General features: G+C 38.5%; 3 protein-coding genes across 3 annotated transcripts; 2 read left to right on the top strand and 1 right to left on the bottom strand.

Annotated features, from left to right (window-relative positions):
* The first annotated feature begins 4,432 nt into the window (after nt 1-4,432).
* LOC116174089 (heat shock 70 kDa protein-like) lies at nt 4,433-6,479 on the top strand. The gene is made up of 3 exons (XM_031491884.1): nt 4,433-4,694; nt 4,741-6,125; nt 6,207-6,479. The coding sequence occupies exons 1-3, from the start codon at nt 4,484-4,486 to the stop codon at nt 6,441-6,443; spliced, it is 1,833 nt and encodes a 610-aa protein (XP_031347744.1). The 5' UTR covers nt 4,433-4,483; the 3' UTR covers nt 6,444-6,479.
* Nucleotides 6,480-7,351: 872 nt separating this feature from the next.
* Nucleotides 7,352-9,423, bottom strand: LOC116174891 (heat shock 70 kDa protein-like). The gene is made up of 2 exons (XM_031492917.1): nt 9,183-9,423; nt 7,352-9,135 (listed from the first exon to the last, which is right to left on the bottom strand). Exons 1-2 carry the CDS (start codon nt 9,394-9,396, stop codon nt 7,451-7,453), a joined length of 1,899 nt encoding a protein of 632 aa, XP_031348777.1. The 5' UTR covers nt 9,397-9,423; the 3' UTR covers nt 7,352-7,450.
* Nucleotides 9,424-9,463: 40 nt separating this feature from the next.
* On the top strand, nt 9,464-11,550 carry LOC116173648 (heat shock 70 kDa protein-like). The gene is made up of 3 exons (XM_031491274.1): nt 9,464-9,553; nt 9,601-9,811; nt 9,863-11,550. The coding sequence occupies exons 2-3, from the start codon at nt 9,601-9,603 to the stop codon at nt 11,548-11,550; spliced, it is 1,899 nt and encodes a 632-aa protein (XP_031347134.1). The 5' UTR covers nt 9,464-9,553.
* Nucleotides 11,551-16,215: the final 4,665 nt, after the last annotated feature.

Genomic DNA, 16,215 nt, shown 5'->3' with positions numbered 1-16,215 from the left:
GGATACAAATGAGATTTGCTATTCGATAAATTTAACTGAAAAATCGACCCTTGGGCGTTTAAATTCAACCTTCAGGGTTTTTACAGATCACTCATTTCTATAGCTTTCTAAAATCTTTCATTAGTGTTTTAGACTCTAATTTTATCAGTGTTTAGGTACTAGGAATCAATACCCTTTCCGGCGCCTTCAAGACGATTTTTGAAGCTTTCCGGTGCCTATCAACGTCGTCTATTAGTATAAAAACAGTCACAGGTAGCCGCCCACCGTAAAACTAAGACCAATCACTCTAAAATGGACAGGTATCTGAAAAAACAGCTTTGGAAGGCGTTTAAAAAGCCATAGTCATGGAGTGCCTTAGAAAAAACTGTAAAATGCGAGAATGTGAACGTTTGTACACTAAGGGAAAACAACTGTAATATTAGGTATTAGGGAAAAAATTTAAAAAGCACAACAAAATTTACACGTACGCTTTCGTATCTATTGCAATTTTGCTCTTTCATTTAATCCACAAATATAATTAATGTTACGATTATTTTTGTTCAATATCTCATAAACGCTCCCAGGGACTCTAAATGCTGGCTTTGGGATACATCATGCAACTTATAAAAGCAGTTATAATTATTAGATAGCTTCAGGAGACATACTACCCATTTCCGCTTCTTGAAACGTTTTGTTTATGTTCTCGTAATTGTGTTTAAATCGAAAAAATGTCTTGCTTGAATGCGTCGCTTTTGGCGGTAACGATTTTTATACAAAGTTTCACCTGATAACTTATATTTACTGCCAAACAACCCTTTGCCGCATCAAATTTTAATGAGAAAAGAAGCGCCAATATCATTTATGGAAATATGCGAGCAGAAACTTCCGGAAACTTAAAAGTACTCACCTCCACTTCTAGATATAATTTGTTTATGTAAAACGTGTCCACGTTTTAACGTTGATTCTCACAGAAGCATATCTTAGCGGACGCACTTACCATCCATTTGTGGAAACGTATAAACGTTACATTCGTCTCGTTAAAAATGTAAGCTGATAAATTGGCACGTCAATTAAACTTATTAAAAAAACATTTCAAGTTTCTAATTTACTCTTTGGTACGTTTGCATAATTAAAAATGAGTAGGTAGTACCCGATTTTCAGATGGAAAAACGGATACGTTAAGGGAATGAATAAAGTAAACCTTTTAGTGATATTAATGTGTTGACATCCAGCAAATTCACGGAAACTTTTACGTTTGGTACTAAAACTTAAAGATACAACATTTGAGCATTGGAAAACTGCCAAAGAAATAATCGTAAGTTAAGAGCTTTTACGTTAATACTTTAGCGGCTCTGCAAAAGTGGGATTGATTGAATGTAAGAGAACAACGCGAGCGTCAAATTAGAAAGAAATTTTTATTTCAGGGATGGAATTTCAGCTGTAATGTTAAATTATGGTATAGGGGATTTTTTGAGCTACGCATAAAATATTAACATCAAAGTTTCTCCTTCATTTCTTTTTGTGAAGATCAAAGGGAAAATTTGTTCGTTACCGTGGCAGACAAAGTCTCATTGTGAAAAATTCAGCAATTAATTAGCGAAATATTTTCAATGAAGAGTCGGATTGCCTTATACGTCCTTAAATAAAATATGCGACCATAAATTTGGCGTTTTTGGAAGGTTGTGTTGACAAACCTTAAAAAACTTAAAACATTTTGGAAGTGTATGCTGCTCGAAAAGTATGAAGGGCCGGTCTCAAAACAGCATTTTCATGTTTGTTAGAGGGCACACAGTTCACGACGACGGCTAATATAATGAATAGATTGGACTACTTCCATGATTGATTACTTAAAAAAGGTAGAAACACACGGAAACTAACAGGAAGAAAAAAAAGGGTTCGTGTTGAGCTCAGAAAAAGCATATAAAAAATTTTAGTGGCAGATTCATTCAACCAACTTGTGGGAAAAGATATTATCATAAAGGAATTGAATTTCGATAAGTGAAATCGACGAATGTTCTTCATAGGAGTTTTAGGGGGAGGTGCAAGAGGCCAGAGATTTTAACGCGGGAGGAATTTTACTTCTAGGTGGTCATTGATTAATGCATAATGTATAAAGAAACAAACATTTTTGTTGTGTAACATAAATTACCTACAACCCCCGATATCGACTATTATTGCCACATACCTATATTCTGTAAGGGGCTAAGTTTGCTCCCTAAAATAAGAATTTAAAGCTGAGAGACAGACAGAATCTCCCCATAAAGGCCTTTAAATCGGGCAGTCGGTCAGTACTATTAAGTGCATTAATAAGACGTCCCAAAAAATTCGCTTCAGCAATATTCGCCCCCAAGGAAACACAACTGCAGGTAATTTCACCTCTGAAGCGTTACACCCGCGTGGTGGAAATTTCCGAGAGCGAATTTTCCAGACGTGAATCTTCCGGGGGCGAATATTTCTGGGGCGAGTCTTCTGCACGAGTTTTCCGGAGAGAATTTACCGGATACTCCTGTATTTATAAAAGAAATGTTACCCGTTGGGCACTTTCTAAGTCTCCCCCTCTACAATGTTCCAAAATTTTAAGCATAGTTTTTATTGGACATTCTTTCAATTTTTTATTTTTTATTTCAATATTCTATGTCTCACAAACTTTTCGACAGTAGCATATTGTGAAAAAACAAAATTATAGTCCCCCCTCTCACATCAGTAACTTAACGCAGCGATATAACAAATTCCATCACATAAATTGGAACAATAAAAAAACTTCGGCTATTAGATGTCCTTTCAGCTACTTATGTCGATAACTGTAAGTATAGTGCCATGCCAGTTGAGGGAATAGTTTCCATAAGCACTTCAAGTCCGACAATAATCGAAAGTAATAGAAACATGTGGCCAGCGAACCCCTTACTTTTATTAATATCAATAGAAACCACCCACCGGTAGTTTACGATAAAAGATCCGCATTAATCGGAGCTTTATAATAATAACCGAGTGCATTTATAGTCCGGTTTAGTACGAAGGAAGTAGAATTGGACTGCTGCGTTCGTAGAGATCATATCTAAAATCGACCCTTGGGGCATTTTCGGTAATATTTACTGCAACGACGGCCTTTATATCAGATCGGTACGGAACGTACTCATTATTATCGTGCGATTTTTACAAATTTCTGTATTTACGCGAGTTTAATTATATATCGAAGTCGGTTTTTAATAACAATTTGCTTCTGGTGCAAATTATATTATACTTAAGAGAGTATGGCGGATACATTATCTTGTTACCCTTGATAAGTTATTGGTCGCCTTAAACGTTAAATAATGATCGCTATTTCTCCATCCGTACTTCTTTTGAATACGAAATTATGCATCGGCTTACCTTACGTGTACGGCTAGACTAATTCACGTTGTTAATATTTAATTGCGGAGTACTTGCATAGTTTATTCCGACTTGCGAGAACGTTTCTAACGGTATATGCAAAATGCAAATTTTCGAAATGATTTGATTTGTTGAATTCGCAAAGTAAGAGATAATTGAGAAACAAAATCCGAAATCTGGCGTTGCAGCTTTTGACTGATCCTTTGCGAAAATTACCCCCGATCAAGATACCTAAATTTCATTAAATCATTCAGATTTAAGGTAGGTAATTCTGCAAGTGCGCATGCCTAAACTTACATAAGTACCAAATCGTATCCTAAACTCCAAAGTAATAGAATTCTATAAAAGGAACAACACCGGTCCCGAAATACCACACGATTTACCTGTGGTAATTTCCCTGTAAAGTTTCAACCATAAATGGACTAAATTAACGGGTAGCCAAATAAGAATTGCAAGCGGTAATTTTTTGTATATAAAATTAACCAATGGAAAACTGCTGAAATATATTGGAATTTACAAATTGGGCAAGTATTCTTCATTCTAGAACGTGTTCTACTTCCTAAAATTAAAAATAAACAAAGTTAATGACGGGGTGTGTTAATAATTTATGTAAGGCTGTCAATGTAATTGTAGAATTCATTAGAAATTAGTAGGTGGATATGTTTTTGTCTGAAAAGTCAATTATCCCATACTTTGGCAAAAGATTCAAGAGAACCGTGATCGATTATTATTTTCGGATTTTATACCATTTTAGGTGCTGATCTAGTGGGACAGATTGAACCCTTTAATGTGTGTTGTAAAATTGATGGATCCGTGAAGATCTCGAAGACCGTTCGGTATTCAGTTGTATCATATGTTTGTGCTTATAAATTCTACACGCTAAGAATAGGTTGTACATCCGCAGTGCTAACTTTCTTATTTGTGGAAGGATTTTTTTGGTTAAATTGATGAAAACGAATTTGGTTGGAGTAACTAATTTTATCTAACAGAGACTGTTAATGTGGAAAGGCGCTTTTTCTACATCGTTTACGATTACTTTTTGAACTTGATACATTGATATCGATATACATCAAGTAAGGCGTGAAAAGTAAACACATTGAAAGTGTCAAAAATTTTTAGTAACATTATCTCCAGAATGGCCGAAGAATTTGCAATCGGTGTGGATTTAGGTACGACTCATTGCTGCGTTGGAGTGTTTGATCCCGAAAAGAACACCGTGGATATAATTGAGAATCAGTACGGAGAGCGAACTACACCGTCCTACGTCGCGTTTACAGATGAAAAAGAAATAATTGGGAAAAACGCAAAGGACAGGGTTGCGCGAAGCCCCGCAAATGTCGTATATGGTAAGCGTTCGATTGACGAACACCACCTAATCCGCCCCGTTTGCAGACAGCAAGAGATTAATTGGAAGGATGTTCAAAGACGAGTACTTGCAGCATAACTTGTCGTCGTGGTGCTTTCGTTTGATAGAAAGCGAGGAAAATACGCCCTTGATACAGGTCACCAAAAACAACATGGCGGTGACTTACAAGCCTCATAAGATAAGTGCGAAGCTTTTGGGTTATATGAAAAAGATCGCCGAGCAGAAGAAAGGGCGGAAGATTAACAACGCGATTATAACGGTTCCGGCCTATTTCAACTACAATCAGCGGATTGCAACCAGAAAGGCCGCAAAACTGGCAAAGCTGCACGTTTTGAAAATCATGAGTGAACCAACGGCGGCCGCCTTAGCATACGTTCACAAAAATCAGATCACGGACTGTGGGAACATTTTGGTTTTCGATTTGGGTGGGGGAACTTTCGACGTGTCTGTGATTAGCATCAAGGGCAAGGATATAACGGTGAAGGCGACATCGGGCAATACGTTTTTGGGCGGGCGCGACTTTGACAACAATTTGGCCCAGTTCATCGTTGAAAAACTAAAGGATATGTACGGGGTGGATGTAACGAAGACCGAAACCGCGATGTGGAGAGTAAATTGTCGAGCTGAAAAGATTAAGCTCGCGCTATCGTTTGAGAGGAGCGTTACTTTGGATTTGCCGAACATTTTAAATGATGGAAGGGAGGTTGACCTGGTGATCACCAGGGAGGAGTTCGAAACTATTAACGCGCATCTTTTCCGGCTATGCCTCACGACCGTTGAGAACTGCCTGGCGCAGGGGGAGGTGAACAGGGAGGACGTTGAAAGAGTTCTTCTAATTGGAGGCTCCACTCGAATACCTTACTTGCGCGATATGTTGGCGGAATACTTTAACGATAGTGATAAACTCGCACAAGGTATAAATCCAGACGAGGCGGTAGCCTACGGTGCGGCGATAGAGGCTGCAACTTTCAAAAGGGATAAAAAGACGTCTGGGCAAAGGATTAACGAGGTCACCCCGCTTTCCCTTGGCATAGACGTCATGGGAAATTTGATGAGTGTGGTAATTGCACGTAACACCCCCATTCCTGTGTCTGTAACTAAAACGTATGTTACAGTCAGTGATCAACAGAAGGAGATGGCTCTCAACGTCTATGAAGGTGAGAGATCATTAGTGAAATACAACACTAAGATAGGAACGTGTGTCATCACCTTGCCCTTACGGCCCCCGGGTTACCCAGTGGATGTAACCTTTAGTATTGACGCAAATGGAATTTTCGATGTCGGATGTAACACCGAAACTGGACTGTATTCCAAATTATCAATAGATTACGAAAAGTGTGTATCACTAAAATCCGACGACATGCTCCAAGACGCCATAAACAATGAGGCGAAAGATGAAAGAGAGAATCAGGTAATTTTATCGTGGATTAGACTGAGGGAGTATTGCATTCATGTCAAGACTCTTTTGACTTATAAATGGGAGGATTTTAAGGACGTGGACAAAGAGTGGTTAGAAGCAACAATTGAGGAAACTGCTCGGTGGGTGCGCAAAAATAAAGTACGTGAGGGTAGCGAGATGGAAGAAAGTGCCATCTTAAACAAATTGGAAGAAGTCCAATCGATTTGTAAGCCTATTTTAGAACAAGTGGGTTACAATGCTTCTGACCTTTCCATACCTGAATTATATAAGCTTTACCAAGATCAACCCTTGCATGTCCATTTAGAGTAAATGTTTCAAATCGCAATAAAGTTGTCTTTACATTAACTTTTATCTATTCTTACACATAACATTTTTAAGCCTGTCAGTTCTGTTTTCTTGTGAACCTTCTATACTGGTATTTTTCCGATTCTTCCACACTTTATGGATATTCAATGCTTGAGATCCCCCAGGTCCATCAAATCCTAGATCAAATCCCTTAAATTCTCGAATTTTTCCCTTTTTTCCAATCATTCTGATTCTTCAATTCTTCAGATCTATCAGAGTCTTAAGGTTCCTCCGATGATTCGAACCCTTGCGATTATTCGGTTTCCTTAAATTGTTTAAATATATCAGATTTCTGAGAACATTTGTATCTGTTTCATAAATTCTTAGGATCTTTCATATCTTTGAGTCTTGTGCCAAACTCCTGACATTCGGTTTTTAAGGTGCTTCAAATACGTTAAACGCTTCGGATTCTTCAGTTTTGTCACTTTTCTGATTATTCAGATTCTATCAGGATAATGGAACGCCAACCCTTGGCCGCCTGTGGTTCTTCTTAAAATCCCAAAGTTCCTTGGTTATTTTGTGTTGGTGAATTCTTTTTTTTTTGTTTCTCTGGGTTATCATATGCTTTGAATTGTTCTAAGTTTGATTCTTCCGATTTGATGTGTCTGTTTCTTGACATTCTAGAAGCTTTCAAATTCTTCCCTTTTTAATATTGTTGTTTTTCCCCCGTTTCAAATTCTTTCGATCCACAGATTTTCTTTTATTAGGTTCGTAGGTTTCAGTGCATTTCCAAATCAGCAAAAAGTACAATGTTCAATAGTTTTTGGTTCTGATGCGAACCCCAAAGGTCCGATCTAATATGTTGTGTTAGTTCCGTGTAGCCAAATGTGGACTACCCCAGCGAATAAAAACTGTAAGAGGACGAAAATAGATAAACTATGTACAACCGAAATATATTTGGTACCTGAGATTATTTTACATTTGATAAAATTGGCTACTGGAAATAATTATTTATTAATCATCGATAAAATTTATTGAGTTATCAATCTATAGAAATCAGATATGCACATCTCGGCAATGGGAAATCCGTATTTGGCTAAAATTGGTTCGCATATTTTTTCAATCTCTGTCTTTTTCTCTATAATTGCGTTCTTCTCGTCTTCGCTGCCAACAGCAACCTTATTGTTTGAAACCCATTCGGAAATTATGTTGGTGATGTTCGCCATGACGGTCTTATCTTCGGCACTAAGCAGCTCCGACTTATACGTGCACAACGACTTGGTTTTGATGCAATACTCCTTTAATTTAACCCACAACGAAACGACTTCGCTTTCCTTGTCATCCCTTTCCTTATTTTCGAGCGCCACGCGTAACGCGTCGTCTGCCTGTTGGTCGGTGTATTTCTCGTACTTCATTACCAGATTGGAGTACACGCCAGCGTCGGTTAGGGCGCCGACTCTCAGAATACCATTCTCATCAATATGGAAGGATACTTCAACTGCGTATCCGGGTGGCTTTGGTGGCAGTGCAATTGCGCACGTTCCAATTTTGGTGTTATACTTAACCAATGATCTTTCGCCCTCATAGACATTCACGTCCATTTCCTTCTGTTTGTCACTAATCGTCATATAGTTCTTTGTCTTGGTAACTGGAATCGGTGTATTACGAGCTATAATAACGCTCATTCGATCTCCAATGGTATCCGTGCCAAGCGAAAGAGGTGTTACCTCCATAATTGAATGAACCGGTCCGCCGGCGTCTTCGCCTTTTTTAATCATGTATGCCTGCACTGCGGCCCCATACGCGACAGCTTCGTCCGGATTTACACCCTGGGTCAGCTTATCATCTCCCCCAAAGTACTCGGATAACATTTGGCGAATTTTTGGAATCCTTGTAGACCCACCGATAAGCAGAACTTTTTCAATGTCATTTTTGCACAGCTTGGCGTCGTTCAGGCAATTATGAACGGTCTGGATGCACATTGAAAATAACCGATCGTTGGCCGCTTCGAACTCTTTCCTAGTAATTTCAAAGTTGATATCCTCACCGTCGAGAAGAATGTTATGTAGGTCCAGGTGCGTTTTGATTTCGAACGAAAGTTCAGTTTTAACCTTTTCGCTTCGCGCGTTCACTCTACGAAGCGACGACGGTATCTCCCTAACATCCCTGTCGTATTTCTCCTTGATACGCTTAATGATGAGGTTGGCTAAATTGTTGTCGAAATCTCTACCCCCAAGAAAAGTGTTGCCCGAAATCGCCTTGACCGTGATATCGCGATTGCAGACTTTTACAATTGATACGTCAAAGGTACCTCCGCCCAAGTCGAATACCAGAAGATTTTTGCATTCGGTCACGTTGTTTTTATAGATGTATGCCAAAGCTGCCGCTGTGGGTTCGTTGATGATTTTGAGCACGTTTAGACCGGCTAATTTTCCAGCTTCCGCCGTCGCAATTCTTTGATGATAGTTAAAGTAAGCTGGTACTGTTATTACGACATCGCTTATGGATCGGTTCAGTCGTTTTTCTGCAATGCGCTTCATGTAGCTTAACAGTTTTCCGCTGATCTCTTGAGGTTTGTATGTCACAATCTCGTCCTCCTTAAATATCTGAATTAAAGGCGTGTTATCCTTATCGGATACAACGCTGAAGGACCACTTTTTGATGTTCTGTTGCAGGTATTCGTCATCAAATTTTCTTCCAATGAACCTTTTTGAATCTAAAAGTAGTGTTTAGTAGATAACGAATTGGTAGTGCTGGCGTTACCGTAAACGACGTTTTTGTAATTGCGATATACACGATCCTTGGCCAGTTTTCCTATGACCTCATCTGCTTCGGTGAATGCCACGTAAGAAGGTGTGGTCCGATCTCCTTGTTGATTTTCGATGATGTCAACATCGTGACTGTTCGGTGCCAGATATCCGACGCAACACGACGTCGTTCCCAAATCGATGCCCAAAGCTGGAGAGTCCGCCGACATTTGAATTTTGGAGATATTTACTCGAAATTACAAATTTTTACGGAAAATTTTAACTGCCTGACGTTTGAACATTGTTTCCTGTTCTACAGAGCAGTTGATTTCTGAAGCAATTTCATTTACGTCAAAATCTTTCAGTTGGACATTATGCATAGGAAAGGTGATGCATTGTATTAACGATGCAAAACGTAATTACGATGATTGCAGATGAGTGTCTCTCCAGCAATTGGCATTGATCTTGGTACTACTCGCTGCTGTGTCGGTTATTTGGCTAACAACAAATACGATGTTGATATTATAGAAAATCAACATGGAGATCGAACGACACCATCGTATGTCGCATTCACAGACAATGGCGAGGTTGTAGGGAAGCAGGCAAAGGACAAAGTATATCGCAACCCAGAAAATGTAGTCTATGGTAAACAGCGTTAGCAAAACTACACGAAGAATCAGCTGATTTGTGTTTCAGATTCAAAACGGTTAATTGGAAGGCTCTTTGACGACCCATACATCCAGCAAAACCTCAAGGCGTGGACCTTCAACATCAATGCCGGACCAGACAGTAAACCTCTCATACAAGTTATCCAGGGCGATTCCATTGTGAGCTACTCACCACACCAAATCAGCGCCAAATTGCTGGCACATATGAAGAGCGTTGTGGAGAATAGAATAGGAGAAAAAATAACGCGAGCCGTCGTCACAGTCCCCGCATATTTCAACTACCACCAGAGGATTGCAACGAGGGAAGCCGGCAAATTGGCGGGACTCGAAACGTGTATAATCATGAACGAACCGACTGCCGCAGTTTTAGCGTACGTCCACAAGCACCACGTAAACGACTGCAAAAATGTGCTCGTCTTTGATCTTGGAGGTGGGACCTTCGATGTGTCAATTGTCAGCATAAACGGCAAGGACATAACTGTTAAGGCTACATCTGGCAACACCTTTCTAGGGGGGCGAGATTTCGACAACAATTTGGCAGAGTACATTATGAAAAAATTAAACGAACTAAATCAAGTGGACGTATCACAAATTTCGACATCAGTTCGACGAATCAATGCTCGTTGCGAAAATATTAAAACTGAATTATCGTTTGAAGAATCCACACAGCTTGACCTGCACAACATTTTAATGAATGGAACAGAGGTTGATCTTGAAATAACTCGCTCCGAGTTTGAGGCGATTAACGACCACCTCTTCAAACTTTGTATCCAAACGGTCGAGAACTGTCTCCGCCAAGCCAGCCTTTTCAAAGCAGATGTAGAAAAAATTCTTTTAGTAGGTGGATCTACTAGGATCCCAAAATTAAGGAGCATGCTATCCGCTTACTTTGGTGACCAAGACAAGTTGTGCCACGGCATAAACCCAGACGAAGCCGTCGCTTACGGTGCCGCTATTCTAGCAGCGGGTGGTGAGATCCAGTCCGTTCACAATATCAAGGAGATTACTCCCCTTTCTCTTGGCATCGACGTCGTTGGTAACAGGATGAGTTTCATAATACATCGTAACACTCCAATCCCCGTAACCAAAACCAGATCGTATATCACCGTTAGCGACGAGCAAACGGAAATGGAAATTAACGTATACGAAGGTGAAAGGTCACTAGTGCAGTACAATACAAAAATTGGCACTTGCATTATAGAGTTACCACCGAAACCCCCAGGTTACCAGGTGGAAGTGACGTTCCATATTGACGTTAATGGTATCTTAGAGGTCGGTGCCTCCACAGATGGCGGTGTTTATACTAACCTGTCAATGGAGTACGAGAAAGTCGCCGAGCAAAAATCCAGCGACATGCTGAAAGACGCGTTGGAAAATAAACAGAGCGACGAAAGAAAGAGGGACGTAATATCTTGCCTAATAAAACTGAAAGAGTACTGCATTAAAATGAAGGCGCTGTGCACGTACAAGCCTCACATGTTTACCGACGAAGAGAAGCATGCAATAATTGGGGCATCTGAAGCTGTTACGGCATGGGTCAACGACACTGTCATCGAAGATGGTACCGATGAGGAGAAAAATGCTATTGTTTACAAGAAGATGGAAATTGAGGGAGTGTGCGAACCTATTCTTCAAAATTATGGGTTTAACGTTGGTGACATGGGCATATCAAAATTTCATAAATTTTTAATTGACCACGATGCGATATTCTTGTAGAAATTTTGTGAAGAAAATTTAATTACTATTTGCTGTTTTAATATTCATTTAACCTTGTGTAATACAACGCAATCGCGTAAAAATAACCACGTTTTCCTCACACGTATCGAGAGCAAGTAGCTATAGTTTTACGTACTACTCTTAAGCTCTTAAAAAATTATCTCTGTGTAATGACATCCAAATGACCATGCTAAATCTGTCATAATGACACCGTTCTAGATTATAGTTAGTATTGTATATTAAAAAAATTTGGTGGAGCGAGCACAGATACCACCAATACACCTGCGCATGTGAGATTCTCCTTTTTATATCTAAGAATATGTGTACCAAATTTGGTTCCAATCGGTTCAACCGTTTAGCCGGAGATTAGAGTCTGACACACTTGTGCATGCGCGATTCTGCCCAAAAGTTTTCAGCTCTTCCTGTTATGTCTAAGAATATTTGAACCAAATTTGATTTTAATCGGCCCACAGACCGATATACCAATCGATATCATTGAGATTTTGTTTGATTCGGATTCCTGGAACTTCAAAACGTGAATTTCCGTAAAAAAAAAAGGGGGGGGGTCATTTTTTGCCCAATGAAGGATCCGTCAAGGGATTTAAATCTTCTATCCTTTGGCGCATTGATTCAAAAGTTCAAACAATGCTGTGATCAAAAAGTGAAACAGATATGGCAACATACCCTAAACGCGTGCGTTTGTCAAAGTCTTCAACGAATGATACGAACCAAAGACACCTTTTGCATTTACAGAAAGCAATCTAAGATTTTTTATTTCAGTGCCAGTTGATAGTTTCATACGCAATTTTTAAAGCTCGGCGTTTTTCGCATGCTCGGGGGTGCTTTAAGCGATTCTGATGTAGGTATGTACTTTAAAAAACTCTTAAACGAATGCTTAAACGCTCTAAAATCCTTTAGAAAGTTCTTCGAGGCTCTTGCTAACTTTTTTAAAACATTATAAAAATCTTGGCCCACAATTTTTTTAATTAAACATATTTTAAGTTGTTAAATTATAAACATGTGTCTCCACTCTTTGTATCTCAAAAATTCTCAGATTTTGGAGGTTTCCTAGGTTCTGAAATTCCAAATAACACATATTTAGTTTGTTCTATTTATTGTATCACTTTATCTCTCTGCATGTCCGCCCGTCCATCTAAGCCAAGAACAGTCAATTTTCATTTAGATGGAAAACTGTCCAAACCTGTGCCTGGACGCCTCAGAATGTGTTACAAGTCGTTATTTACGTAACTCATAATTTCAGAATCTACCTTTTTATAAAGAAATTCAAAAACGCAAGTAAAAATGCAACAATTATCACTGATTTAGAAACATCATACTGTGATTGCTAAAGACGATCGTACATTTTCTGAACTCATTAAGATTGTGATTCTGTTTTTATTCTCTTTCCCAATGAAATATGTTTCGCGTATTAATTGCGCCGTTGCGAATCCACGCTAGACAGTATAAGAAGCAAAAGGACCGGTATATGAGTTTCATGACAAGTTACGACCTTATATTAAAGAAGTTGGTGTGAAGGTGCGGTCAGGGTGGAGTGGTAACCCACATGTTGTTATCGAACCCCCGCTGATTCAAAATGATCTCGATGGAAAAGTCATAAAGTCACCGTGAACTACCGGCTGTTGTGAATATTAGGTATACCCGGTTAGTTCTGCTACCTACGATTCCCTTTCTTGTAATATATTACCTTCTACCCGACCATTTATTTCATCGTAAATCCACCTTGATACATTGTTTTAGATATATTGCGGTGTGTGTTCCCGATAAACACATATTGTGCATGTTAGTGTAGGAATTATGGCATAAAAATAATTCGACAACAAATGTTACTTGATAATCCATAAACAATAACGACCCAATGACAAATTTTTCACTAAACGGTCTCTATTTATCGGTTTCTGGTTATGCTGGATCTACGTATTCTTGACTTAAGGCAGATTTTTACAATACGCTAGGAATGTCAACTTTACTTATTCTATTATCAATTATCAGCGAATTGACCATTCTACGTATTGGTTTAACTGAAATACTGAAAAAATGAAACAATTTGCCAATGAACAACAACTTCAAAGCGTGTACATAACAAAATTGTATCTGTAGTGGTAGTGACGAATTTGGGGTCCGTGTAGTTAGCAGGACATTGGCGGCACAAATTTCAAGACTAGGTGGATTGGTTAGTGCTACGTTGGTGCCGGTTTGTGCCGTAAAAATTCGCCAGCAAAACATACAGTTTCGGTTGCAATACTGCCATCTTCTTCAGCGTTAAATCGCGTCTTTTTTGCATTAAACTCCTTCCTTATTGTGTAATCAGATACAGGAAGAGAAAAATGATTTGAAGACAATGGTATTATCTTTGTATTTATAAACCAATGGTATTATTATAAAACGTAATGTTTTGGCGAAAGGTGCATGTATACTTAAAATTATTTATTTCATTGTGCCATAATATATGACACTTACGTTAACACCACTCTCGGTTTATGAGAAGTCTAATCGAAAAAGTACGAATTGTTTTGGATTCTACGCCCCAAAAATAATAAGAAACAGTGTTTTCCCGAGAAATTTTGGTGCAGTCGACTTTTGGTAAAAAAGGAAGGTTATACACTACCTTTTTTTGAGCCCCGAAAAAAAAATTCCCTCAGATCGACCGGGGAAAAAAAATTTCTTATAGAATGTGTCCTGTAGAATCCATAATTTTAAACAGTTCGAAGATTGAGGTACTAGTTCAAAAGTTACAGCCCTTTGAATTTTCTTTCGAAATTGGTTTCTAGTCTATAACTTTAGTTCCATTATTCAAAATATGATTTGCATTTTATCGTCGTGTAGTTGGCAAGTAAAAAATTTAAATTATTTTCATATTCAGTTCAGATCGATGTGTTTTTCTTTTCGAATCACGTCTCCATAAAGGACGAAAAGAAAAGGAATGGTGTTAAAATGAAGATTAATTTGATTTAAATTACCGTGAGGCGATGGAAGTTTGAATATAAACTTTTTCCTATGGCAACTTTTAAAAAGCGAGTGAATTTATTCGAAATGGCTTCGCAACCGTTGTTTTCGCAATGAAAATTAAACCTGCCGCCGCCATAATCCACTAATGACGAAATTCGTATTATTGTAGGAAGCTCGACATTTTTTCGCAATTGAACGAAAATGCGAGCCAATTAAAACCAATTGTACAACTCTCAGCGACTCAATCGAGTTCGGTTTGCACGTACTCACGATCTTAACGGTCGAGTAAACATACTCCGGACCACACAAACCTAAGTAAACACCAGGTAATTAAATTCCAGTTTAATCTTCCATCAGCATTATCGGAAATAAACTCAATTTTCTATTCATTTAACTAAACGTAGCGTTTGAAAATATTTTCTTTGTTCGTTAAAGCTTTGCCAAAGGTTAATACGGAATTCTCTTTGAAGACGACAACGCTTGCCCAAAGGCGTCTTTAGTGTATCCGGAATACATCTTGTATCTAAAAATACAGCGAGAAAAGCACAATTCCCAACGTATTAAATTCGTTGTATGAAATCAAGCGCCTCGAGCTTTTGTGACCTGAAAACATTTGTAGGTGGACAAACAATATTCCCTCCCATTTCGTTTATATGTTAATTGATGCGACAAATTACACAATTTGGTTTGAAAAACTGAAGCACTTTATTTACATTCGTTGTAGCAAAGAGATCGTGATATTCTGTGGGTGTACTGTTCTATGTAAATAACGCGGTTGATGTATTAGCAATTAAGCTCGCTTGGCATTAATTGGATTTGCATCTCACTATCCCGACGTATTATTCATACGTTTCTTTTATTTAACGGGTTTAACAATTGTAATTTAATTTTGACGTATAAATAAATTGAATACGTATAGTACGAAAGGATGCGTTATTCACTTGCGAATAACATTAAATAAAATTGCTACTATATTTTTATTCATTGATTTACCTATAACGTTTTCACTGGAATTTTGAAGTGTGAAATTGCAAAAATTGGAATTGGAAATCGTTGCCAAAGACATTTCATGCAATACCAGTCAAAAATGTGTAGCCAAAAACTTTGCCTAACTACGACCCATACAGCTGACAACCGTCTCGCACAGGATAGTAAACCAAGTGTAATTAATGAATTCAGACAAATAGTAAAATAATATCCCATGCGGTGCCTATGGGCGATTCAGCTTTCAGAACGATTTCCAAGTACATATCTTCAAAAGCCTACATACAGGGTGTTACGACAATGTAAAGGCATTGAGTTATTTAAAATGGGCCATAGGGAAATTTACATTGCATCAATTGTTTCGGTAATAGCTTCCTCGCGAATCATCTGCCACAGTACTGTAGAAATTGTTTCTAAATCAACAAATTTATTCAAATGAAATATAAACGTATAAGATTACAATCGGTGCTCGAATTGTTTTCCATCGGCAACCGAACAATACCCGATACTCGGTACTGAATAGCTCGCATACCACACAGCTACTGTGCCCACTCTTGTACAAATTGTAATGAACACCTTTTCGAGCAGTGGAGTACATGTTGCCGCTCCGTTGATGCAGTTTGAAGGGTTGAGATCGAGAACTGCCAGTGAAATAACTAAGCGCAAGGTCAAGATTTGAGGACAATTTGTGCAATGTAAATTTCCCTATGACCC

The sequence above is a fragment of the Photinus pyralis genome, unplaced genomic scaffold (genome assembly GCF_008802855.1).
Source record: "Photinus pyralis isolate 1611_PpyrPB1 unplaced genomic scaffold, Ppyr1.3 Ppyr1.4_LG6, whole genome shotgun sequence".
Lineage (NCBI taxonomy): Eukaryota > Metazoa > Arthropoda > Insecta > Coleoptera > Lampyridae > Photinus > Photinus pyralis.
This window is presented reverse-complemented; position numbering and strand designations above follow the sequence as displayed.

Bases quoted from the DNA above. Each gene is read 5' to 3' on its own strand.
- LOC116174089 (XM_031491884.1), top strand. From the start codon at position 4,484: ATGGCCGAAGAATTTGCAATCGGTGTGGATTTAGGTACGACTCATTGC. The intron at 4,695-4,740 runs GTAAGCGTTCGA...CCCCGTTTGCAG, and splicing joins CCCCGCAAATGTCGTATATG to ACAGCAAGAGATTAATTGGA. The intron at 6,126-6,206 runs GTAATTTTATCG...GAGGATTTTAAG, and splicing joins AAGATGAAAGAGAGAATCAG to GACGTGGACAAAGAGTGGTT.
- LOC116174891 (XM_031492917.1), bottom strand. From the start codon at position 9,396: ATGTCGGCGGACTCTCCAGCTTTGGGCATCGATTTGGGAACGACGTCG. The intron at 9,136-9,182 runs GTAACGCCAGCA...CACTACTTTTAG, and splicing joins TTACAAAAACGTCGTTTACG to ATTCAAAAAGGTTCATTGGA.
- LOC116173648 (XM_031491274.1), top strand. From the start codon at position 9,601: ATGAGTGTCTCTCCAGCAATTGGCATTGATCTTGGTACTACTCGCTGC. The intron at 9,812-9,862 runs GTAAACAGCGTT...TTTGTGTTTCAG, and splicing joins CCCAGAAAATGTAGTCTATG to ATTCAAAACGGTTAATTGGA.